Here is a 24,493-nt window from a genome sequence, read left to right as displayed (position 1 = left end):
TTCGTTTTTGGATGGGGGTAATCTTGGCCGTACCCATACTTGTACCTAGTGTCTGTAGACTGGCCAGCCGTTCGTTGCTCGCATACACAATGAGAATCTGTTAACGTCAACCATTCTCAAGCGAAGGTCCATAGCGTGATATTTCAAAAGAAAAAGTAGATTGTGTATAGATTGGTATCAAGTTGAGTACAGTCCCTTAACGCCAAAGTAGCAAACCCTCATGATCCAAAAGAACTCGCCGTACATGACGCTGAAATACCAAGATCAAGCCATTACACCATGCAATCCCGTCCCAACGTTATCATATCATATCATGTCGTATCGTATACAGTCTATCAGCGCCTTCCAAAGCCACCGGCCATCTGCTTCTGCACATATTTGGCGCCCTCTTTCTTGATGATAGGTAGGGCATAGTCCTTGAACATGCCCATAGCCTGCCTCTGCCACTCCGGCTGTCCAGGCTTTCCCGGCTTGCCGCCTCCGCCTCTACCACTCCTGCGGCGGTCGTCGTAGCGATCATCGTCGTCGTATCGACTGCGCCTATCGCGACCTCCATCGTCATAGCGAGAGTCGCGGCGCGGCTTGCTGTTGAACATGTCGTCGTATTTGTTATCGTAGCCGTCGTCGCGGCGTCTGCGATCGTCACGGGGCCTGTCACGGCGTTCGCGGTCATCGTAGTAGGGGTCCTTGTCTTTGCGGCGGCGGTCGGACTTGTAGCCTTCGGACTTGTAGCCGTCGCGGTCACGGCGCCCATCGTCTTTGGGCCTGCGAGGAGGATAGTGCTCGTCGTATGAGTCGTAGGTATCCTCGTGCCTGGGTCGGCGGGGGCGGTCGTCGCGGCGTTCCTCGCGATGCTTGCGTCGAGGTTGGGGTGGTGGGGATTCAGAGTCAGAGTCGGACGAGTAGGACGGTTGCCTGCGATGGCGACGTGGTCGGGCTCCACGAGGGTCGCGTTCTTCTGCTGCCTGGTTAGCTGGAGTTGCGAAGGGCGCTGACAGGATGGCATACCTCTGGGTGGTGGTGGCATAGATTCGGGTGGTGGAGGTGGCATGCCCTCCATTCCTGGCGGCGGAGGGGGAGGCGGCGGAGGATAACCTTCGTGGCCTGGTGGAGGCGGTGGAGGATAGGCGCCATGCGGGGGCGGTGGAGGGTTGTTGGGATATGGCGGCGGCGGCGCATCGTCGACAGGCCTCTCCTTGCGAGAGCGGCGGTGATCGCCTCTTCGGCTGTCGCGGTAGTCGCGGTAGTCTCTCTTGTCGTCTTTGCCAGGCGCCCATTTTGGCTTGCCGTTCTCGTAGCTGTCAAAGCGGTACGTGCCCGGATCTGCTTCCTTGTCAGCGCTGTGCCGATTCAATGCATGCCGGACTTCTTACGTGATGGCGGCGGGGGCGGCTGCTCCGGTGAGGAATGTCTGTCTCTATCGCGACGACCCATATTGCTTGCTTGTTGTAGCGGTCAGGGTGCAGGTAGTGGTGGAGTGTAGGTGTCCAGGTAGCGTGGTCTAATAGTCGGCGGCGAACATCTGACACTTAAAGCGCGGCTCTCGGCTAGGTCGCACCTCTCAGCCCAGTCTCACAAGACACCATGTCGTCATATGCCCTAATGCCTCAGCTCGTCGTGCACAAGTGCAAAATTTGCGGGGCTGCCGACGCATTCGAAGCTTCGCGACGGCGTGGCAGAGCTCAAGTGGGCTGTGTATGTAGGCTGTGATCATCGTGCATGGGCAGCACGTCTAGACGGGCCCACTTCTGCAAGCCATTGCCGTCCGCGATGCTCAACTGGCCAGGTTGTGCGCCTGAAGAGAAGGGCCGTTCCCCCGCAATGAAGCGTGGGATAAACTGAAGATCAGGGTCTTCCGGAGATTTCGACGATGGGGTATTGCTACGTGGTGTGCAAAGGGTGGTGCTGCCTTATGCTGATCTATCACACGCCCGTATAGACGTCAGGGGACGCTGCACTGCCCAGTCGCTACACCTGCTGACTGATCTCGTTACCTCAGTCTTCATATCCTGACCTTGTCCACGGTCACGGGAAGCGGTGAACTTCGATACCACATGCGGACTAGATCCCATGACTCAAGTCTTCGTCTACATCATACTCGGGCTTCAATCGTATCGCGACCGAATTTTGACTATTCGGCGACATCACAGTAGCTCACCAAGATCCAACGTCACCTCGTTCATCGAGCAGACTACGTCACACAAACGGCACGATGGTAAGAGCATGTCGATCAAACTATCACACTCATCTAGGCTTGATCTGAATTTCCACCAACGTCACCGTGGTTCAGAACATCTCGATAGCCTGAGGGGGCTGGGAACTAGACTGGACCTGCATAGAGTTGCAGTCTACACGATAAGCGTCTTAGCGGCCTCGCTCTTCAACGTACTACGTAGTAGACTAGATCTGATCAACCTCTGCTGCTGCTCTCTCTCTCTTGTCTCTGCTTCCTCTCTATGTGTAGGCTCAGAGCAAGCTCGACCAATATTAACTGAAGCCGTCCAGACGGTCACGAGGAGCTCCTGCGCAAGAGCCCTTCTGAAGCTGCAAGAATTGAACTCCAGTGGTCCTGTCAAGATGTTCCTGGACCTCGGTAAACTACGTGTACGCCGTCTTGGTTCGGACGCGAGCCCCGGAACTCTATCTAGCTAGCTTTGTTGAGATATCAGGTACCATATCGCAATAATTGCTACCTCTATTGTGAAACAAAGGTTACCTGTTCACCTGCTAGCGCAACTGCAAGCCAGCAGATTTCATGTACAGATTTTGATATTGGTTGATTTCTGGCTTGTTTTTGGTTTGACGGGTCACCAATGGTCGCACCTTATACAAGAGAAAAACTGAACACCCTAGAGGCTACATCAAGAAGAAATCCTGCAAATTAGGTGGCCTAACGTTGATGTAGGCTCCAGACCTGTCCAGGTTTTCCCTAGGTTGACGTGGTCGTGTACTGGACTTGGTCATCCCAAACGACTATATCCGCTCTCGATACACTGGAGGAGCTGAAAATCTACTGTCGGCTACCTCGCTGATAGTGGTGCCACCTCATACAAGAAAAAAACTGAACAGGTCTGCAGGCCACGTCAAGCTAAAACTTTGCAAAGTAGGTGACCCAACGTCAGTCAACGTAGGCTCCAGGCTGTTCAGTTTTTTCCTAGGTTGGCGTGGTGCTGGCCACGACCTTGAGGTGGGGCGTAATACCCGCGACCACGTGAGTTCGCGGAATCACCCCCTCGACTCTTGCCAGACGTGAACTGCCCGCGCCCGCGCGAAGGTGTAAAGTCTCCTCGACCATGACCAGGTACGAATTGGCCCCGTCCGCGAGAAGGTGCAAAGTCAGACTCTCGACCCTGACCGGGTGTGAAGTAGCCACGTCCGCGCGGAGCTGCAAAGTCTCCTCGGCCTTGAGCTGGCGCGAAATTCCCACGACCGCGAGGTCCGCTGTTGTAAGCACCCCTGCCCCTTCCACCACCCCTTCCTCGATTGCCATGAGTAGGGAGCGGCCAGAATGTTTCACGTGTCTCTCTGTCCACAGCCCAACTTCGTTCTTCCATCGTACGCAATACGATTGGCCCACCTTTCTCTTCCCTCACAAGAATCAAAGCTCGATTCGGCCGATTCTCTCGCTTCAGCACATCTCTCAGGCGTATAAGCAGAGCAGCGAGTTTCCTCAACGGTTCCTGCTGGTTCTGCTCCCATGTCTTCACCCTTACAGTTGCGACTTCCTCCTTGATCCTCGATACAACACCGGTACCTTTCTCGTAGGGAGCGGTGTAAAGCAACGATGTACGACCGAACCAGAGCTGATCTTGACATGCGACCAACCCTGATGCCAATGGGCTATAAGCCTGAGTTTTGAGCTCTAGTATCTGGGCTGTAGGTACGATATGGCCTTTTTGCAGGACCCGAATTGGCGCGTTGTAATTGAACCTTGGAGGGTTCACGTGTGAGCTTCCGCTCACCGCTGCTGCTTCGGTCTGTGTGAGATCGTCGGGAATGATGCCGTCGTCGTATGCGTCTGCTTCGAAGCGACAAACGACGTTGAGAGGGCCCATTGCATATCGTATGGCTCGATAGTGACTCGTCGCATCCTCCATGTCTTCAGTTTTCTTGGTGAAGGCTCGCTCGAAGTTGAACCCGTAACTATGCCCATCTGAACGTTTCCACCACCGTGACTCCCTGCGCACGATGACGAGTGTGTTGAAAACTAGATACAGATTGAGCCGGAGAGGTGCGTTGTTCTTGCCCTGAGCAAATTCCAACAACACACGGAGATTGTTGCGATCTGCGAGAACGTCGACGTTGTGGAAAGTGGTGTTTGGTGACATAACCCGGAGGGCATTGAACATCGGCAGGTACGGATTTTTCGGTTGGCGAGCGTAGTTGTAATCGTTGGAATCCCAGCCACTATCCCTTTCGACAGTGTGCGGCAGGCTTGGCGGTTGCCATTTTGCTGGCTCGCCGGGAACTAGATAGATGTGAGTCTGACAATACTCGACATTTCAACTGGCAAACGCCTGGCTGGAGGTCATGATATACTCACCAAATATCGTATTGGTACCGTCTTCCGCAGCCTGCCAGTTGTAGCAACACAACAGCTCCGGTTCCTCGTCCCATGTTACTGGCTCTGGTACCGGGATGAGTGCGGTCTTTTCGATTGTCTCTACAACATGTCCTGCATCTCTTGCAATAGTGCTGTTGAAGCGCGCCATTTTTTTCCTGCGTTTCTCAAGTACGACTGGATCGATCACTTCTTCTTCAGGAATTTCCAGAATGGCATCCCCACCGTCCGAATCAGAGTCAACGCCATCTTCGGCCGCAATGGTGGGCTCCACAGCACTGTCACCCTGCAGTTGCTGCCAACTCGAACCACCCAAGGCTAGGGCAATCTTCGATTCGAAAGAAATGGCTGCCGAGTTCATGTCCGGTGGTGCAGAAGCCGCCACAGGATTCGGCTCGAGTATGCGCTGCTTTGGTGGATTGGCCTGCGAGTCTCTTTCTGGCGTATCTGACTGATAGTCTTCTCTTTCACGTTTTCTTCCACTACTGTCGCTTGGACCAGTAGTTCGCTCTCCAAAAGCTTAGGAGGAACGATGAGCGGGAGGGTTAAATTTAGGCGTGTACACAAACGTACCGTACATGCCGGCTGTTTCGCAGCGTCTTCCCAGCTCTTGCGCTATGGATTGAATATGCCCACGTCCAAAGTAGTGTCAACTTCGAATGGAGTAAAGGCGCCTTCAAAAGTATTTGTGGAGAAGGGATGAGCGTATGCGCGCTATCCTAGGTTGGCAATCGGATAGGTTATGTAGGTTTGAGGAAGCTGGATAGTCATACACCAACTCTGTCTATCGGTTCAAATATGTCGAATCGAAGTCACTTAGCTAACGGGCCTATGGACGTTGTGGTGTGGGTAACAAGACGACAGATTGTAGGGAGCAGGGAGACGCGAAGGCCGGGGTGACGCGACTTGGAAGGCTTCGATGAGTGAAACTGGGTTAGCGCTTCGGCTAACAGCGTAGCGCGTGTGATCCTTCGATCGTCCAAAAGCACCTCCAGGGCTGGACAATTCAGAACGTCCTCAGTTTATAGATGCTCTCGATTATTGCACCTGCACTGTCATGTGTGTCCGCAAGGGATACTCAGTGAGTTCGAGGAACCTTTACTGTTGACCGCGAGACCCGATTAATGAATTCGTCAGAAAACCAGTAGATTGAACATAGCATCGTAGTATTTTCAGGACTCCAGCACGATGAAATCCAGTACTATAGCGCCGTTCATATCAACTTACAACTTCCATCCCCGCTTCTTCGAAAGCGCCGTCTCCTGCCTGACCGCCAAATCAGCAATGATTTCCTCACTGCCGCCACCCACAACCTAGCACACGTTAGCATCAGCATACTATCCTGGGCTTCACATTTCAAGGAATCAAACATACCATCATCCTCAGATCCCGACTAATCTGCTCAACAATAGCACCAGGACCACCCTTCTGATACCCAGCACCACCGAAGATCTGCTGCGCCTCGCGATTCGCCATCTCAAGTATACGACCACCGTGCACCTTGCACAGGGCAATTTGGCCCGCAATCTCCGGATCCTGCCAACCGAGCGGAGATTGCTGGATATGGTATGCGAGTTGTTCGAGCCATGCCCAGTGGCTCTCTACATACCGGCCAATAGTAGCGAGTTTATGCGCAATGATCTGGTTGGAGATGAGGGGCTTGCCGAATGTGTGTCGCTTATGTGCGTAGTGGAAAGATTCGCTCAGGCAGGTTCGCGCTTTCCTGTTACAGCCTATGCTCATGATGAAGCGTTCCTGCAGAGGTAGAGGTATGAAGTCAGCATATGTCTCACATGCACTTCGTACAGTCAGAACTTACCTTGTTGAAGTTGGTCATCACAATTCGGAAGCCTTCGTTCTCTTTGCCGACAAGATTGGATACAGGGACGCGGACATCGTCCATTTCCACGAAGCTTGCGCCTCCACCCTTTTGCCCTGAGTTGGGAATACGGCGGTGTGTGAGTCCGGAAGAGTCGGTGGGAATGACGAGGACGGAGATACCAGTGGCGCCAGGTCCTCCGGTGCGAACGGCAGTTGTCATGTGTGTGGCCCACGGCATGCCAGTGATCCATTTCTTGTAGCCATTGACAATATAGTGTTGCCCGTCTTCGGTCTTGGTTGCGGTAGTCTGGAGGTTCGCGACGTCGGACTACACACTCCAGTTAGCATTCTCTCAATAAGAAATGTAGACGTGTTGGGGAGACGGTATACGTACACCACCACCCGGCTCAGTGATGCCTAGACAGAAACTGGTCTCCCACGTAAACAAACCCGGCAACCACTTCTTCTTCTGCTCCTCGGTTCCGTGATGTACAATCGGCGGAGCACCAATCACGCTGCCACCGCCCAGAGCAACGCCAACACCGCCCTCGATCCTACTATTCTCATCCGTCATTATCAACAGATGGAATAAATCCAAGTCGCCGACCGGTATGCCCGCAGGTCCAGGAACATTGCGCGGGCGATACGGTTCTGGCACGTCTGCGAATGCGTAACCAGTCTGCGCCCATTTGTGCCGTTCCTGGGCTGGAGCCTCGCCAGCTTCCTCCCACTCTAGCATGTACGGCTTAATATTCGTGTCGATGTATGTGCGGAGGGCATTGCGCAGTTTCTTGTGCGACTCGTTGTAGTAGGGAGAGGCGAGGGCGGAGTACCACGACGGTTCGCTCCATGGGGCGAGGTTGCCAAAGGTTTCCTTCTTCTGAGGCTGCATTACGGAGGGAAGAGGTGTATCAGCGCGCGGCTTAGGGTTCGCCATTGTGTCTGCTTGGTGGTGTTGCAAGACATCTCCGTGGGTACGAAGAGCATACTTGGGTATTGGACTATTTGGTAGTGGAGTTGAGATGCCGCGGCTGAGAGACGACGATCATGCTGACTCGCGTGCTAAACTGCGGGGGTGCGTAGCCGATTCGCGCGTCCCCAACGCGTCCGCCCTGCCAATGTCTTCTTGGGTTTCACGCTCAAGCCTGAATCCTGTCGCAACTTGATACGGTTAGGACATACCGTGCAAAGTTTAGAGATCTTCTTCGTTATCAGACACAACATACTCTGAGGGATCAAAAATGAGTAACGAGATGTAGTCACGACAGCATGTGAAGAATGGCTTTGAAGTGAAACCTGCGAAGCTTTATTACTGTCTCGATGCTATTTACACGGACTCAAGTCTTCCGGCATAATGTCGTTCATTATTATATTCCTCCACTCGTATCAAGTCATCAAGACGATACGTTTACCTGACGCAGTAGCCACCGTCGATGAGGAGATCGGAACCCTGAGATTGTTAGTGAATTGAAGCGGTACAATCTAGATAGATGAACTTACAGTGCAGTAGGATGAGGCGTCAGAGGCGAAGTAGACGTAGGCACCCTTGAGCTCGGTGGCCTTAGCGTCACGGCCCATGGGGATCATGGAGTGCCACAGCTTCTGGATGTCCTGGGGAACGAAGTCGGAGAGACCAGTGTCAATGTATCCGGGGGAGATGGAGTTGACACGGGCAAAGTCCCTCCACTCGTTGGCAAGAGACTTGGCAAGGTGAATGCAGCCAGCCTTGGCGACGTTGTAGGAGGCCTGCTCCTGGGGGAAGTTGGCAATGTGGCCGGACATGGAGGAGGTGATGACGAGGGAGCCGGTCTTGCGCTCGCGGAAGTGGAGACCGACGGCACGGGCGCAGTTGAAGGTACCAGTCAAGTCGGTCTCGATGACCTCCTTCCACTGCTCAACGGTAGCGTCGAGGATACCGTTGTCGGCAGTCTTTCCGGCGTTGGCGATGAAGACATCGACCTTGCCGAAGTCCTTGATGACGTCGTTGACGAGCTTCTCGCAAGCGGAGTAGTCGTTGACCTGGCACTTGTAGGCCTTGACCTTGACGCCGTACTTCTCGCTCATCTCCTTTGCGTTCTTCTCGGCGCCCTCAGCGCGAGAGTTGTAGGTGATGGCGAGGTCGGCGCCGTACTCAGCGCATCCTCGGGCAGCCTCTGTGCCAATACCGGTAGGGCCGGAGGCACCAGTGACGATGACGACCTTGCCCTTGAGGCTGAAGAGGTCCTTGAGCTCGGTTGCTTGGGGAACGTTGATCATTGTGGCGGTTGAGAGGGTTTGTTGATAGAGTAGAAAGGTTTAGGGGTATATAGAAGAGGGATTGGGTTTGAGTGTGATGGAATAAGAAGATGGAGGCTGATCTGGAGGGGCACGGAGGGGTTCAAGTACTCCTCTGCGGCTGAAAAGACTTGATGGACAGCTTCACACATTAGCGGTTAGTGAGGGGCGCTGGGTCGACAGTGACGTGTGGCTCGTCCTAACAGCTTCTGGACGTCATGCCACCGAGCTTGATTCGCCAATGGCACCAAGATGTGGACAGTCTGGCTTCACTATTCCGCTGAGATCCTAGCGACCGACGGGGGTGGGTGGGTTGCTGTGACGTTCCTGCCCCTCTGTTAGCTTGCTCTACGGGAGCTTGGGCCGCCTCTTCGTGTGCTTCGGCGCGTGAACCCATCGCATTGCTTTTTCTCCCACGCGTTATCATCGATTTCTCCGATCCCGTGGCTGACTTTTCCAATGCTACAACCTAATGACTTTAGGTACGCTTGTCTCGTGGTCTTGCCTAGGTGCCGCCGAGCTGTTGCATGTTCCCAAAGTGGAACCCCACGATTGATACACGACATGCGCTGTCAGCGATTCATGCTTTGACAAAGACATTTGGCCGTGTCAACCCGCGCGTCTAAGCTGCTCGTGCAGTACGAAGCCGCCACGCTGCCACTCGAGCACCGTATGCCATGTCGAATGTAATGCACACCCACATGTGCTACTGTACTCCACCTTGGCTACTAGTAAGCAAGGCGCTGTGCATTGCTAACTGGGAGCCTGGCAGATACAGTAATCGTTACTCAGCTCTTTCTTCTTCATCGAGGCATCGGTCGTCTGCTCGATCCTGTTGGAAGACTCTGACGGACCCTGCATGTAGCTGCAGGCGAACATGGTAGCAGCTCCGAGAATCTCTGCGTACATCGACATGTAGCAAGCGGATCCGATCGGTCGTGGAAACCTTGGAACTGCCGGCCTAGAGCGTGAGTGATGTTGCACGGCCGAAGGAAAACCGCGCATCCATGGAAGCTCCACGCGTGCGGAAGCCGTCTCCCAACCATCTACGATCTCAACGCGCAGAATCAATGGGGCTTTATTGTCAATATACATGACGTTGCCGGTATCCGCCGCACGCTGACTTAGTTTGCCATGCTCCATCGGTCCCGCGCATGGCTGATGGGAATTTCATTTCTCCGATGCCGCAGACGCACGTGACACACCTCGTCGGCCAAACTTGGAGCCTCCCATTTCATCTCAATAGAAACCTACGATATCGTATCTGGCTCGGCGAGCGGTGCCTGATCCAATATCAATGTCGAAACCGCGAACGTGTAGTCTTGTAGCACCTTCTAGCTAGATTAGCCAAGCACCTGCCACCGGGTCTGATGCAGCCCTCTGATTCGCAGCGATTCGCAGCCATGGGGTTCACCATACTTTTGCTCATGCTTCGCCATTGCCCCTGAAGGTCGATAGCTAACACGCAACACTCGTCTGCATCGTTCCAGACACATTCCCACACTTACCTCTCCGCAACCCGCAGGTCCGCAGCAATGGTGCAGAATGCACTCCTCCCGAAGCCCCTCCCCGCCGACGCCCTCGTAGTCGGCCAACTGGTTACAGAGCCCCTACACCCCGAACGCGATTCCTTCTACCCCGATAAAGCGCACGCAGAGGTCGACGATTTGAACGACTTCCACATCCAGCTCCGCTACAAAGACCTCTACTCAGTCGACACCGAAGGCCGCTTCACGACCAACTATGGCGCGAGGTTCGATCTGGGAAAGATATACAGACAGCCCAACCTGCTCACTGTCAAGGCCGAGCAGATGATACAACGGACAACGCAGTCATCGTCGAGAGCTTTCCAAGCCGTCTGCAACGACCCCGAGGCACGCATCTGGATGGCGGAACAGATCAAAGCGGGCAAGCCACTCTACATCGTCCTCGGCCTGACCGAGCTCAAGAACGCAACCTTCAAGCGCGCCAAGTTGCGCGATGCAGGCGCCTCGAACCGCATCAACGAGACGCCCATCGAAAAGGACGCCAAAGTCCCCGGATCCCTCCGTGGCAGAGCGGAAGCAAGCTTGGGCGGAATCGGCACCGAGCCATCTATATCGGGTGTGTTTGGCATGGACGTACGCCGCGTTGCTGCGCGGCTCACGACGCCTGCGGAGCCACATCGGCTGGAAGATATTGACTATAGGTGGTACTACTACGACGTGCCCGGCTCGGTGGACAAGGAACAGTTGATGGTGGGGCTGGGAGCGCCGTTGAAGGCGAATGAACTTCGTCTGATGCTCGACCTCACAGACGATGACGTTCAGGGCAATCTTGACGCTATCAGCAAGCTCAGTCTGGACGCTTTGAGCGCCACGGCGAGCCCCATGCTTAAGCCTAGTACGCCCATGCTGAGAGGGCGCTCGCCTTCTCCTCATCCTACTATGCTACGCTCTTAGTGTCATGGGGTTGATCATGGTCGACACGTTTCGAAGTAGCGATTTGGGTTATGGATACGTATGATAGATTTACGACGAGCGTTCTGATAACACATATACGACCTTGTACGGCCTGGCACCTCTCCGCTTCTTTCGTATGTAGTAATTATGCATCTGTCCCGTTTCCGTTCCAGATAATCAAGACTTCATTTCAATCAGAGACCTGATTACCGTCACCACAATCACCAGAGTTCAAAGTCACAGTAGAAGAAATTGTTCAAAGTGAAAGTAATCGTATTAATCAAGCAAGACAGACCTGCGCTTGCAGTAAAGGTATCATAAGACAACAACCAGCCAACCGAAAACGCCCCATATCGATCGTATATACGTAACTAAGCGTGGACATGGCCATAAACAGTGGACATCGTGACAGGCTAGCAACAACGCCTTGAGGAGATCCAAACGCCAATTGGGTAATCCAAGAATTTGTGGAGAAGAAGAGGAACGAAGCAGCGCAAGTAAGCGTGGCTCATGATGCGGCGGCAGGTACCTCGCATGTTGGTAATGAAGTCTCGACGACAGCCTCGACAGCGGGTACCTCAACAGCAGCAGGAGCAGCAGCAACCTCTTCGGCTAATGTTGTCTCTTCCTCAACGGCAGCGGGGACTTGTTCAACAACAACACTCTTGTTCTTCTCAGGTGTCACACAGCTAGCATCGAATACGTTTGACAGACGCGAGGGCTTCTCGATTCCAGCATCGACAGTGACGTACGAGGTAGCGTCACAGCCTTCAGCATAGAACTCACTCGGTGCAAGGTCACCCAATGGCCTCCGGTCCTCATCCATGGCATCTTGGACAAACTTGCGAAGACGAGGTTGCTTGACAGGCATATCGGCTAGGATATCAGTCTCGTAGCCGTCGTCGAAGGAAGACGCGTGGTTGCGCTTGCGAGTTTGCTGAGCGAGGAAGTCTGGTGGTGGGACGTTCTCCTTGCCGCGGTCTTCGTTGCTGGCCTTGGTCTTTGCGTCATCGTCGGATGAAATGTCGAGGACAGATGCGGAGTGCTCCATAAGGTTTGCGGCTTCCTGCTCGGGCGTGTCCTCGTGGATCTCGAAGAACCAGCTCTTAGGCATGCTGTCATCGACGATTGGGGTCTGCGGGGCGGGTGCTGAAACAGGCGTGGCGGCTACGGTGGGGGCCTTGGGTGTGTAAGTCGAGATGGAGCCGCTGAGGGCTGCGTCGATGGAGAAGGGTAGGCTGGGGCTGCTCTGCGTAAAGGATGGGGGGTCGACGCGTCGGAAGGGCGAGCTGGATGCGCGACGCTTTGAAACAGCATGGAGACGCTTGTTCTTGGGCGAGCCGCGGCTGGTGGAGATGGGCGTTGACTTGGCAGTGTTGGGTGACGAAAGTGCTTTACGCACAGACGGGACGGAAGGTGTCGCGTTGAGGCTGCGGGCACTGGGCTTGGCAGTCGAAGTGAAGATGGCCGGCTTGATGTATCCTGCATCGCTGTGGCTGGCTGTCTTGGACTTCTTGGTTGGGCTGTTGAAGATGGACGGGTCCACGTTCTCGGAGTCGGCATCTTCGAAGATCTCGGGTGCGCGCTGGCGCTTACCCGTCGATGGCGTAGGAATTGACTTCAGGCCCTGCGGAGACGCGAAGTTCGGTGTGAGAGCTGTCGCATACGCGTTTAGTGAATGCAACGGCACGTGGAGTGAAGCTATTTACCATTTTGCCTGTTCTTCGCGCTCTGGAGTACCTGGAGGCGTGACGAGCCAAGCTCGGCAAACGGCTGGCGCGTAGAGGTGGCCATGGTAGAGACTGTCGGTGATGTTGCGATAGCGATTGAAATGATGTGAAGAAGGTGTATCGGCCCGAAAGATCAATTGACGCGATTGAGGGATGTGGGTAGTGGTGTTGTAGGTGATTGTCGTTGGGACGGAAGGTGCGAAAGGTGGGGTGGTTATCGTATCTCGTTTGAGCTGGAGCGCGCGACTAGGTCCAAGGCGGCAGACCGAAAACAAGAACGACAACAAATGTCTCGACTACGACTCTAACAGTGGATAGAGAAAGCTGAGTCAACGACAGAGAACTTGGACACGATCAAGTCTGAAGAGAAGAGATGGGAGAAAGAAGGATGCGAGACTGGGTCATGAAGCCATTACATGGACGCACTCAACGCGTCCCCAGTCTCCCTCCAACTTAGCGTGTCCATCACGCACTTAGGGGCCGCCTCCCACAATCGCGTCCGTCTTCTCCACTCAGACCAGGATCATGTCCCGAAACTATCATGCAAAACTGGTTTTGACCCTCCAAGCCCCGGCATGTAATGCAGTCTATTGGCCAGGAAGCTCCGGATCCACCTGCAGTGTCACTTGCGCCACCAAAACGCGACTTTGCGCGCTCGCGATATGGACGTGAACACTGGTTCGATTTTGCGCGTTCATCCCGGGCCTTGCAGCGTGCTGAGGCATAGTGCGTGCAGTAGAGACGCTGTCCGAGGCTTCTTGTACGTTGGTCTGCGTTTGTCACTTGTCACAGACATGTCATGGTGTCATAGGTGGTTGGCGACCTGGTGAAGTCCGGACCATCTGCTGGTCTTCGAGCATCGCGTTGGTGTTTCGACGCGCACCTATATGCAGCGGGGTTCCCTCTGCTCGACGCGATGAGGCAGGATTCACGCGAATTTGCTGGATCATGCATGTCGAGCTGACTTTCTGTTGGCTTCCCATGCTGACTGCTGATGCGCATATTAATTGCCATGCATCCCTCCAGTTATAACAGATTGGCAATACCGTGTAGCATTTTCAAACTTGCAGCTAGTGTTTCCGATGCTTCTGTATGCTCTAGCAGTTGATTCAGAGTTTTTTGCCATTGCGATGTCTCCGTTTGCTTTTCCCTTCGCGGTCGCATTGTCGCGTCGTCGCGTATTCTGCTTACTCCCAGCCCACACCACTCTGCCTGGAGGCCCTGCTCCCCGCGCGACTCCCCACTCGGACTGGAATGCCACCCCAATTATCATTTAAGTATGTCGCATTGTCCTCATCGAAGCCATTCGCAGAAGCTCCCTTGCCCTTATCTCCGTCATCCCAGTCATCACCATCGCCATAGTTGACATGAGCTTTTTCCCCATTCCAGCTCGTTTGACTGGCGGCACGACTACCAGGCCACCCGGTCGCAGCGTCAGGCTGATAGGATTTCTGGCTCTTATAGCTAGTCTGACTGCCACCAGCCCAGCCTGATTGGGCGTCCTCCCAGCCAGTAGTCTGTCCGTGTCCGCCACTCCTGTGACTAGCACGGGTGTCGCGACTACGATGTGTCCGGTGTGTAGACGGCTGGCTAGACACTCGACTTTGATTTCCCAGAGATCCGCGCTCACTATCTGTGCCGACGACACCGGCATCACTAGTCCCTTTGCTTATTTCGAAGCCGTCCCACGCAGCATTAATTGAAGGACGCGTTGGACCGCCGACATGTGAGGTCGTAGGGCTGTTGACTACGTTCTGGGAAGTAAAGGGTTCGATGCCAGTCCAGGCAGGATTGTCCGCGGCTTTGGGTCTATTGCTCCAGCTCTGCTCGCTGGGAGATTTGGCGCTTCCCCATGTATATGGATGAGGTTTCTTTAGAGGCGAAGCCCATCCAGCTGTCTTGTCTTTCTCTTCGCGGTTCTTCTTGTTGGCATCCCAGTCATGAGAAACGTTGCTCTTCACACTGCCTCCCCATCCAGATGCAATGTGATCTTCTTTCTCTCTTGAAGAGTCACTGGGCGCATCTTCAACTGTAGGCGCTCTGTAGGTCGAATGGCTCTTTACCGAGCCATTGTCAAAGTCTTTCTTGGAGGTTCGTGCCTTCTCACTCCTGCTAACACGATGCGATCTGTCACTCTTGTGTGAATGACTTGGACTGGCAGCTTTCCACGCACTCTCAAACTGCCCACCGTCCCAAGACTTTTCGAATCCTGCCTCACGGTTCTCCTTGACTGGAGACAGTTCGGGAGACGGCCATCCTCCAGGTGGTGAACGCACCGGTGATGATCTCTTCTCTTCGACCCATGAGTCGGACTTTGGAACAACTGGTTTGTAGCCCCTTGAGGCTGGTGTGACGTATCTGAATCCCTCACTGATAGTCTTGAGCGGTGAGCCTGGGGCGATGTACTCGTAGCCATCGCTCACTGATATAGCTGGAGAGGCAATAGATGTAGGCTTGCTAGAAGGCCAGCCACTGGCACCACCTGTCATCATAAACCCCGTTGGCGACCCTATATTCTCGCCGTCATAAGGCAAGTAGCCGTCTTCGTAGTCCGACTCAGGGATAGGCGTGAGGGCTTTTGGTGGTGAGTGGTGTGATTGGCGAGACTTCTTATCCTTGTCCTTCTTTTCACTTTTAGTCTTCTGCTTCCGGCTGTCGCCTGAGGGTTCCTTCGACGGACGGGTCGAGTTGCGATGTTTCGGTGGCGATGGGGCAAATGAAGTGCGAGCAGGGGAGGCTGGTTCGATAGTTGACGCTGCTTTGACCCATGGTCGCTGTTGCTCACTGACAGCCTTTTGTGGTCCAGAGTCGAACTCTCCGTCTTTGTCCACGATGATAACGCGGCCATCCTCTGCTTTGATGACGAACGTCCCCCATTGAGGTGGCATAGGGATCGTTACTGTATCTTTTTTCTTTTCTCCCTTCCCGCCAGCTGTCTCGTTCGTATCCTGATTGCGATCCGGTTTCTTCACCTCTAGTCCACCTAGGCCTCGGATCTTCTCCAAATTTCGGTGTATGTCTCCACTAATCGCCCTTTGCATGTCTTCGTTCCACATCGTACCTGCACCATGTTTGGGCTCTGGTCGTTTTCTCTGCTTGTAGAAGCGAGTATCGATTGGGCCAAAGCCTGGGGTTGCTCCCGGAGGAAGGTGCATGTCCGCGCCGTCATCGATGAAACTGCCGGTATAGGCTGAGGTATCTGAGCTGTTGCTGGTAACCCACTTCGCGACATGGCCGTGGTCAATCCCGCGGGGCGTGCGCTTCGTGAAAGAGCCGCCGTCATCGACGAAAGATTGGGGGGTTATGGAACTCATGTCTGCATTATAGTCGTATGGTTGGAGTCCAGAAGGAGCGTGGGATAGACGCTCGCAAATGTATGTTTTGCAGACAGAGTTATTTCGATTTGCAGATTTGCGTAAAGCGGGGCGAATGAAGAAGCGTCGGTGTTGTGAGGGCTTCGATGATGGCATATCCACAATAGTGGAGCAGGGGTGAAGGTGAACAGCCTTTTGCCTGCTGCATGATAGACACACAACGACAACGAAAGTACGATATGCAGAGCGAAGAGACATGTTTGCAAGACACGACAGACACAGAGACACATTGAGAGACTTGAAAACATTTACCGTGACACAGCGCCCGTGCTGCCAATTGCTAGAATACCTATGCGCACATCCAACAAACACCAACACGCACCAGCACCGACCCTCTGTTACCCTCGAAGCAAAGGCATCTGAGTCAACGCATCAACCCACCTCCTATAGCTTCGCCTTCTCCCGCTTTTTCTCCTGTTCCCACTGTAGCTGCACGTTGCGCATCCTGTACCAGCTCAACGCGCCAGCCATGGCTCCAAACGGCGGGAAGGCCCAGAGGAGGAAACTCCACCATCGCGGGCTATTATTCCTGACATCCTGCATGACTCTCTGTATCTCCTGCTCTAGGTAACTCCTATCGTGGTCATTCCAGACTACGACGCCATTTCCCGGACCCCTCCGCAAACAGCGCTCGGCCTTCTCGCGCACGTCGCCTTGACTCATGACACGGTTGCGCGCATCCTCCTCGGTAAGATGAGAGTCGCGATCTCGCAGGCGCTTTATTTGTATCGCAGGCTCCGAGACGCCGACGACAAGAATGGTACCGCAGTAGCGTTCCCAGCCACTTTCGAAGAGGAGAGGGACGTCTAGCACGACTGCCCAGTTGCCGCACAGGTAGGCCCACACCATCTGCCGGTACATCTCCTTGCGCACAGCAGGGTGCACGATGCTGTTCAGCTTCTTCCTGTCGCGCTCTTTCTCTTCTCCTCCGCCAAAGACTCTCCGCCCCAGTGCTGGCCGGTTCAGCGGGCGTCCTTTGGGTGTCGCATCGGGGAGGAGGAGGTCGGGCGTAGTAGGCAAGAAGTGTTCGACGATGGCATTGTAGCCCGGGGTGCCAGGTTCGACGACTTGTCGCGCGATGAGATCGGCATCTACGATGGGGAGCGAGTAGGGCGCCTTGGAGAGGATAGACGACACGGTCGACTTGCCCGTCGCGATGGAGCCGGTGAGACCGAGGAGGAGCATCGTGGGCTAGTCTTCTATTGGCGAAATGGTGTCTATGCCTGTGATTGCAAGCCCAGCTGTGGGGTCTTGGCTGGTGATGTTGCTTTCACATGGCGGGTGCGTGAGAGATGGGATGACGATTGCGGGGACCAGATAGTTCGTACCTCGGAGGTTAGCTAGCACGGGCCTCACGATCAGTCCATGGCTGGCATTGAGCACTGCTTACTCAAGAGCTTCATGCAATGAGACAGTGGTATGTTGTAACGGACGCATTCTGATTCATGATTCTACGGAACTGTATTCGGAAAAGAATTCGAGAAGGATATCACTAAGCTGTTGCGCCCAACACCAATCTCATGTTCTCACTTCGCTCCACCACCATTCCGTTATGATCAACGTTCACGGCCGCTACGAAGGCGAGAATCAAGAACTGTTTCGTCTGCGAGTGTGTTCCATGGAGGAAGCTCAGAACTCTCAGAACGTCTAGAAACCTCTTCTTCTGAAGCCTCTCCCGCGCTTTCAATCACCTGGGAATCAAAGGGCGGAGAAGGCTCCTCGGGTGCCGAAGTCGTTACCGCAACCTGCAAACACCCTTGGGTTAGCCACCTAGAAAGGAACAGGTCTAGAGGATGAGGGAGCTCAGTCTGAGACCTCTCCATGGTTCACAGTCTTGTTAAGCGGCTCGACAAGTTTGCGCGCAGGGCGGAAGATCTGCAGCTGGTTGTCCTCGGCAGCACCCATCATGAGCCAAGGGTCGTTCTTGTTCCAGTCAAAGTCGCAGATTCGGTTAGTGAATCCACCGTGCATGAACAATCTGTGAAAAGTTAGTACAAGAGCCGGACATAGGTTCGGAACAACTTACAGCTCAGGGGGCCCATCTTCTTGCTCATCCTCCGTCTGTTCAGAGCCTATCTTACTGAAGTCCCAGAGGAGGACACGGCGATCGTAGCTAGAGCTGGCAAGGATAGCAGCGTCTTGCGGGTGCCACTGCAGACCGATGACATCTGAGCGATGGCTCTGCAGGCTGTGTATCTTCTTGTCGATGTTGCGAAGATCCCAGATTCCCACCGATTTGTCGGCAGAACCCGTCGCAAGCATCGAATCGAACTCGGGGTGGAACGAGATGCAGTTGACCGCGTCTTCGTGGGCTTCCTTCATGTACAGCGCCTTCTTGTATGCCTCCTGACGAGTATCGATGACTTGCCAGGTAAGATCGTCTGACGCAGTACCGATGAGCTGGTGGTGGATTGGGTGGTATTGGACATCGTTGACGGTTGCGCTGTGGATGTTGTATGTTGCCGTCGGGCTGATGGTCTTGCTGTTCTTAGAGAAGCCACTCTTGATGTCCCATGTCTTGACTGTAGTATCTTCGTTACCAGTCACCAGATGTCCTTCTTTCAAAGGACTCCAGCTCAAGCCAAAGCCCTCTTTGCTGTGACCCACAAGCTCCGCCTCGAACTTGACGGTGTCATCCTTTGGTTGCAACGGATGCTTAGTCCGGTCGAAAATAAGCACCTTGCCATCGACACAGAGCGACGCTATGATATCGGGATTCTGAGGCTGGTAGCGGGCCTTGTTGACCTCGCCGGGGTGGTTGATCTTCTGCACAATCTTGAAGTCAAAGGGTCGCTTCGCATTGCCGTGGCCGCCAATCTCTCCCCGCTCCTCGTTGAGCTCGGTAAGGTCTGGAACGCGGGCGTCTGGTATTTCGCAGTGGGCGATTTGGAGGTAGTTCTGGGCTTGGTTTGACGTATGGGTGCCGAGAATGACGCGGTGCTGGCTCATGTTGGTGCCTTCGACGGGTTTCTTGTCCGGCAGCCATTGTGTTGTGAGCGTCGGCCACTCGAGCGCGCGGCCGTACAGCATATCGTAGAGGAAGACACTGTTCTTCTTCCACATCTTGTACTCCTCGTTGATGATCTTCTGCTCGGTCTGTTCTTGGTCGTCCATCTCGCGGGAATCGAGAGCGTCTGTCGGTGGAATTAGTATCAGGCGTTGGGGCATTTTAAATGATTTAAGAGACGTGGGTGACTGTAGGAATCCGGTAGCGAGCTTGGATGCCATGCGCCGACTGTATCGATGCGAATGGTAAAGCGAAGCTTGCTGTTGGTCGGCATGACGCTGTCGCGGACCACACTTTCCAACAGAAAATGAACTTACCGCTCATAGTCTCGTCCATGGTGTGCTTGCGATCGTACTCGAAGTCACGGGCAAAGTGTATTGTATGGAATGCTGCGTGTGTAAAGCGTGGAAGAGGCACGACGCGCTCCCAAAAGTCGCGTTTGGACCAACCCCGATGTCGATCTCTTAGCGCCCCACCTGCTTGGCAGTCGCCGCCAGCATATGCATTGCGTCGATGAGCAAGACTCCGACTCTTTGAAGACCCCAGCGTCGAGAACCACCACCCCATACTCTCTCTCGCCCTCCCACCCACAGCGCCTCTGCGCGCTTCTCTTTCTTACCATCTTCCTCCCCGTCGCCCTCTTTGCGACTCTCACCCCGCCACTTGTACACACAAGGTGCATCGCCGCCTCACCACCATATCCATCTTCAGCTATTCCTAGACAGTAGCAGTCATGGGTGTCCCCAAGTTCTTTCGATGGATGTCCGAAAGGTATCCCGGTATTTCGCAGCTCATTGCCGAAAACCGCATTCCCGAATTCGACTGTCTCTACGTAGGTACCCGTGTGTCGCAATTGATGCGCCTAGCTAACAGTCACAGCTTGACATGAACGGTATTATTCACAATTGCACCCACAACGATTCCGACAGCGTCACGGCGCGCAAGTCCGAAGATCAGATGTTCATCTCCATCTTCAACTACATCGAGCACTTGTTTGGCAAGATCAAGCCCAAGCAGCTCTTCTTCATGGCCATCGATGGTGTCGCCCCGCGCGCCAAGATGAACCAGCAGCGTGCACGCCGTTTCCGAACCGCTCTCGATACTGAAAAGGCTCGGGAGAAGGCTATCCGCGAAGGCGTAGAGATGCCGACGGAGGAAGCGTTCGACAGCAACTGCATTACGCCAGGCACTGCCTTCATGGCGAAGCTCACGCAGCAGCTCAAGTACTTCATCAACAAGAAGGTCTCCGAGGACATAGATTGGCAGGGCGTGGAAGTCGTACTGTCTGGTCACGAGGTCCCCGGAGAGGGAGAGCACAAGGTCATGGAGTACATCCGTCAGGCTAAGGCACAGCCGGGCTACGACCCGAACCGCCGCCACTGCCTGTACGGTCTCGATGCCGACCTGATCATGTTGGGTCTGCTCAGCCACGATCCCCACTTCAGTTTACTGCGTGAGGAGGTGACGTTTGGTCGCCAAAGCCAAACCAAGTCCAAGGAGTTGGAACACCAGAACTTCTACCTCATGCATCTTAGCATTGTGCGAGAATACCTGGAGCTTGAGTTCCAGGAACTGGAAGAGCCCGGAGCTCTCAGCTTTCCGTTCGACATGGAGCGTGTTATTGACGATTTCATTCTTATGGCTTTCTTTGTTGGCAACGATTTCCTTCCCAATCTTCCACATTTGCATATTAACGAGGGCGCCTTGGCCCTCATGTTCAACGTCTACAAGACTGTCCTGCCCAAGGGCAAAGGATACATCAACGAGGAGGGTGTCATCAACATGGAGCGCTTGGCTATCTTGTTGGATGAACTCTCAAACATCGAATACCGTCATTTCGAATCTGAAAACTCCGACGCCGCTTGGTTCAAGGGTAAGAAACTTGGAAAGGAAGATGTAATGGTGAAGACGGCGAAGCGAGGCACGATTGTTATGACTACCCAACAGCAGGCTCTGTTCTCCAAGGTAAAGAGTTGGCTGGGCGATTACTTGGAGAAGAAAGAGCCAGCCCCGCTGGACCTTCCTGTATCTCTTCCTGCGGAGGACCGAAAGTTTGTCCAGGAACTTGCCGACAAACTACATCTTCCATGGAAGACTGTACAAAATGACGACGGCGATCGCCATATTCAGGTTACAGCTCCACCTAAGCTGGTCGAGGGTGATTCGGACGACGAGGACGAGATGGACGACGAATCCACGAAAGCCATTGTACGCGTCGTACAGAAGTACGAGCAGGCCAAGGTTGTCGACATCTCACCCGAAGACGCCCAAACTGAGATGCAAAAGAAATACGACGAGAAGTTCGACGCTTGGAAGAACGACTACTACAAGAGCAAATTCGAGTGGGATCGCAGCAACGAGGAGGAGCTACGCAAACTGACGGAGAACTACGTGCAAGGATTGCAATGGGTTCTTTTCTACTACTACCGCGGAGTAGCGTCATGGCCATGGTACTATGGCTACCACTACTCGCCCATGATTTCTGACGTCAAGCGGGGTCTGAAGGCGGACATCAACTTTAAGCTTGGACAGCCGTTCAAGCCTTTCCAGCAGTTGATGGGTGTACTGCCCGACCGCAGTAAGAGTATCGTACCGAAAGCGTACCATCCTCTCATGACAAACGAGGACTCTCCCATCATCGATTTCTATCCCCGAGACTTTACTCTCGATATGAACGGAAAGAAACAGGACTGGGAGGCTGTTGTCAAGATTCCGTTCATCCAAGAGGACCGTCTGCTCAAGGCCATGGCCACCAAGGAAAATGACTTGACGCCAGATGAAAAGATGCGTAATTCATTTGGTGTTTCTCTCAAGTTCACATACGCCAAAGATCTGGATTTCGTGTACCAGTCATCTTTGCCAGGCGTTTTCCCGGACCTTCCCCACTGCAAGTGCATCGAGAACATATTCGACCTGCCGACAATGGAAGGACTGGAGTATTACATCGGCCTCATGGACGGTGTTAAGCTGGGAGCCGAGGCATTGGCTGGCTTTCCCAGTTTAAAGACTTTGCCGTTCCATGGCAAGCTGGAGTTTGCAGGCGTCAATGTTTTCATGCAAGATAGCCGGAACGAAAGCATGGTCATCACACTCCTTGATACAGAGCCACGACAGTCTGTCTCGCACGCACAGGCCAAGCTAGGCAAGGCGGTTCATGTTGGTTATCCTTTCTTACACGAAGCGAAAGTGGTCAAAGTATCGGACGAGTTATTCGACTACGTCTTGCCCGAGGATGGCCCATCTCCTGCACCTGTTGCTATCCCTCATGGTCCACAGGAGATCTCCAATTGGAAGAAGACAGCCAACCGCATCGAAAACCAGTACAGCAAGCGCCTCGGTATCAACGTCGGAGAGATTGAGTCCCTCGTGCATGTAGAAATGCTCAAGGGACTTAGGAAGACTGACGAAGGAGCCACCATCAAGGAGTACGGTGAGGTTGCTGGGCTGCAAGTGGAGTACGCGACCCAGACAGTCGTAGACGACGTCTTCAGCGCAGACCCTCGCTTCCTGGAGAAAGAGGCACTCCCTATCGAGGAGGAATTCCCCGAAGGAGCACGCGCATTCTATCTCGGAGACTACGCCTATGGCCGTCCTCTGCAAGTCGTCAGCCATGCCGACAACAAGGCTACAATCATGGTCGCCAAGCTCAAGAAGCAAGAGCCGCATTTTGGACGTGAAGTTGTCAGCAAGGCTGAAAGGTCAACACCCTATGTTCCGTCTTACGTTGTGGCCAGGCAATTGAACATGCCGCCGCTTGCATTGTCCAAGCTTACGTCCTCTTTCAACGTCAACTCAAGTGGCCTCAAGCTCAACCTTGGATTGAACCTCAAGTTCGAGGCGAAGAAGCTCAAGGTGTTGGGTTATTCTCGTAAATCAGCCAACGGATGGGAGTACAGCCAGAAAGCGATGGACCTTTTGGCGCAGTACATGATTAAGTTCCCAGAGTTTGTTGCCGCCATTATCAATAACCCGACAGGTGATGGATGGGAGGACATCGACTTTTATCCTCCTGAGGTCGCAAAGCAGAAGGTCAAGGAGATTGGAGCCTGGCTAAAGAGTGTCCAGACCAAGAACTTTGAGAAAGTACCTTTGGACGCCGAGCAGCTCGACTCTGATACAGTCAAGCTCATCGAGCAAGCAGCTGATGCCAACTTCCCACTTACACAAGAAGTTGAGCCCAAGACGGTTGCTAAGGTGCCACGTGTTGCCTTGCTTAAGCCATCTGACGCGGAGCAGCGTCTTGGCCACCAGAACTTTAGCATTGGCGATCGCATCGTCTATGTTCAGGACTCTGGAAGGGTACCAATTGGATCATCAGGTACCGTGGTTGGCAAGACCCGCACCGCACGTGTTTTGCTGCTGGATGTTGTGTTCGATGCCACCTTTATGAGCGGTACATCGCTCGGAGACCGCTGTTCGCCATTCAGAGGATCTACTGTTCCAGCAACTGCAGTTCTCAACATGACGGATCAGCAGGTCGTCCACTATTCCAGTGCTGCTGCCGCGAAGCGCCCACAACAAGTACCTTCATCGTACAACATGCCTCGCTTCGGTGCCCCTGGGGGTCCTCAGCTCGTTCCAGCGGGTACGCCAGCACCTCTTCGTGGGTCATACCGAGGAGCATTCGGAGGCGCGAACGGACGGGGTGGAGGCTTCGCACCACGCCAAAGCCCAGGACCACAGCAACCCCAAGGACAGCAGCAGACCCTCCCGATCCATGGTGGACCACCTCGTGGTGGCCGTGGCGGATTTGCGCCCCGTGGTGGACAAGCAAATGGCCAACCCACGCAGAACCAGAACCAAGCTCCAAACGGCGGCAACGCTCGCGGTAACCTCCGAGGTGGCTCAGCAGACTTCGTTCCCCGTGGACGAGGAGGCCACAGGGGCCGTGGTGGCTTCACTGTCATCGACAACACTGATCCGGCGGAGGGAGTTGTTCCTAACAACCCGAACTTTCAGCCGCGAAACTACTCTAACGTACCACCGCCGGTCAATCTAGATGGCGGACGTGGTGGTAGAGGACGAGGCCGTGGTCGTGGCGGATCCCGTGGGCGTGGAGGCCCAAGGGGCGGCGCGCAACCTGCTGCACAGTAGAGTCTTCTTCTCGATCATTTGAATGTCTGTTCGGTATTGTTTGAGCGTTCCAGAAAGTAAGTTAGCGTGGCGTTGCGGCGTTCAGCGTGAACACATCTGGGAGGAATGCATAGACGATGCGCGTACATGTCAGGGAAAGAGATCATGGGTTGGGAAGATAACGGTGGATGGTAGGATTGGTGAGGCCTGAT

At 54.1% G+C, this 24,493-nt stretch overlaps 10 protein-coding genes across 10 annotated transcripts; 2 read left to right on the top strand and 8 right to left on the bottom strand.

Annotated features, from left to right (window-relative positions):
* Window positions 1-335: 335 nt before the first annotated feature.
* Window positions 336-1,434, bottom strand: J4E88_004779 (uncharacterized protein; the record flags this gene model as incomplete). The annotated part of the gene is made up of 3 exons (XM_049398423.1): window positions 336-958; window positions 1,009-1,323; window positions 1,431-1,434. The coding sequence occupies 3 exons, from the start codon at window positions 1,432-1,434 to the stop codon at window positions 336-338; spliced, it is 942 nt and encodes a 313-aa protein (XP_049255984.1).
* A 1,709-nt stretch (window positions 1,435-3,143) lies between these two features.
* J4E88_004778 (uncharacterized protein) lies at window positions 3,144-5,141 on the bottom strand (the record flags this gene model as incomplete). Its single annotated transcript, XM_049398422.1, has 3 exons — window positions 3,144-4,468; window positions 4,544-4,999; window positions 5,135-5,141. The coding sequence occupies 3 exons, from the start codon at window positions 5,139-5,141 to the stop codon at window positions 3,144-3,146; spliced, it is 1,788 nt and encodes a 595-aa protein (XP_049255983.1).
* Window positions 5,142-5,784: 643 nt separating this feature from the next.
* Window positions 5,785-7,319, bottom strand: J4E88_004777 (uncharacterized protein; the record flags this gene model as incomplete). Its single annotated transcript, XM_049398421.1, has 4 exons — window positions 5,785-5,874; window positions 5,936-6,316; window positions 6,381-6,710; window positions 6,777-7,319. The coding sequence occupies 4 exons, from the start codon at window positions 7,317-7,319 to the stop codon at window positions 5,785-5,787; spliced, it is 1,344 nt and encodes a 447-aa protein (XP_049255982.1).
* A 471-nt stretch (window positions 7,320-7,790) lies between these two features.
* Window positions 7,791-8,638, bottom strand: J4E88_004776 (uncharacterized protein; the record flags this gene model as incomplete). The annotated part of the gene is made up of 2 exons (XM_049398420.1): window positions 7,791-7,832; window positions 7,883-8,638. 2 exons carry the CDS (start codon window positions 8,636-8,638, stop codon window positions 7,791-7,793), a joined length of 798 nt encoding a protein of 265 aa, XP_049255981.1.
* Window positions 8,639-10,191: 1,553 nt separating this feature from the next.
* On the top strand, window positions 10,192-11,097 carry J4E88_004775 (uncharacterized protein; the record flags this gene model as incomplete). Its single annotated transcript, XM_049398419.1, has 1 exon — window positions 10,192-11,097. The coding sequence occupies one exon, from the start codon at window positions 10,192-10,194 to the stop codon at window positions 11,095-11,097; it is 906 nt and encodes a 301-aa protein (XP_049255980.1).
* Window positions 11,098-11,605: 508 nt separating this feature from the next.
* Window positions 11,606-12,891, bottom strand: J4E88_004774 (uncharacterized protein; the record flags this gene model as incomplete). The annotated part of the gene is made up of 2 exons (XM_049398418.1): window positions 11,606-12,753; window positions 12,807-12,891. The coding sequence occupies 2 exons, from the start codon at window positions 12,889-12,891 to the stop codon at window positions 11,606-11,608; spliced, it is 1,233 nt and encodes a 410-aa protein (XP_049255979.1).
* A 1,123-nt stretch (window positions 12,892-14,014) lies between these two features.
* Window positions 14,015-16,141, bottom strand: J4E88_004773 (uncharacterized protein; the record flags this gene model as incomplete). Its single annotated transcript, XM_049398417.1, has 1 exon — window positions 14,015-16,141. The coding sequence occupies one exon, from the start codon at window positions 16,139-16,141 to the stop codon at window positions 14,015-14,017; it is 2,127 nt and encodes a 708-aa protein (XP_049255978.1).
* A 444-nt stretch (window positions 16,142-16,585) lies between these two features.
* On the bottom strand, window positions 16,586-17,386 carry J4E88_004772 (uncharacterized protein; the record flags this gene model as incomplete). Its single annotated transcript, XM_049398416.1, has 1 exon — window positions 16,586-17,386. The coding sequence occupies one exon, from the start codon at window positions 17,384-17,386 to the stop codon at window positions 16,586-16,588; it is 801 nt and encodes a 266-aa protein (XP_049255977.1).
* Window positions 17,387-18,004: 618 nt separating this feature from the next.
* J4E88_004771 (uncharacterized protein) lies at window positions 18,005-19,544 on the bottom strand (the record flags this gene model as incomplete). The annotated part of the gene is made up of 3 exons (XM_049398415.1): window positions 18,005-18,179; window positions 18,228-19,335; window positions 19,526-19,544. The coding sequence occupies 3 exons, from the start codon at window positions 19,542-19,544 to the stop codon at window positions 18,005-18,007; spliced, it is 1,302 nt and encodes a 433-aa protein (XP_049255976.1).
* A 397-nt stretch (window positions 19,545-19,941) lies between these two features.
* On the top strand, window positions 19,942-24,302 carry J4E88_004770 (uncharacterized protein; the record flags this gene model as incomplete). The annotated part of the gene is made up of 2 exons (XM_049398414.1): window positions 19,942-20,040; window positions 20,088-24,302. 2 exons carry the CDS (start codon window positions 19,942-19,944, stop codon window positions 24,300-24,302), a joined length of 4,314 nt encoding a protein of 1,437 aa, XP_049255975.1.
* Between the last annotated feature and the right edge of the window lie 191 nt (window positions 24,303-24,493).

Source organism: Alternaria novae-zelandiae (assembly GCF_023758075.1).
Source record: "Alternaria novae-zelandiae strain BMP 2774 chromosome Unknown scaffold_8, whole genome shotgun sequence".
In the NCBI taxonomy this organism is placed as follows: Eukaryota; Fungi; Ascomycota; class Dothideomycetes; order Pleosporales; family Pleosporaceae; genus Alternaria; species Alternaria novae-zelandiae.
This window is presented reverse-complemented; position numbering and strand designations above follow the sequence as displayed.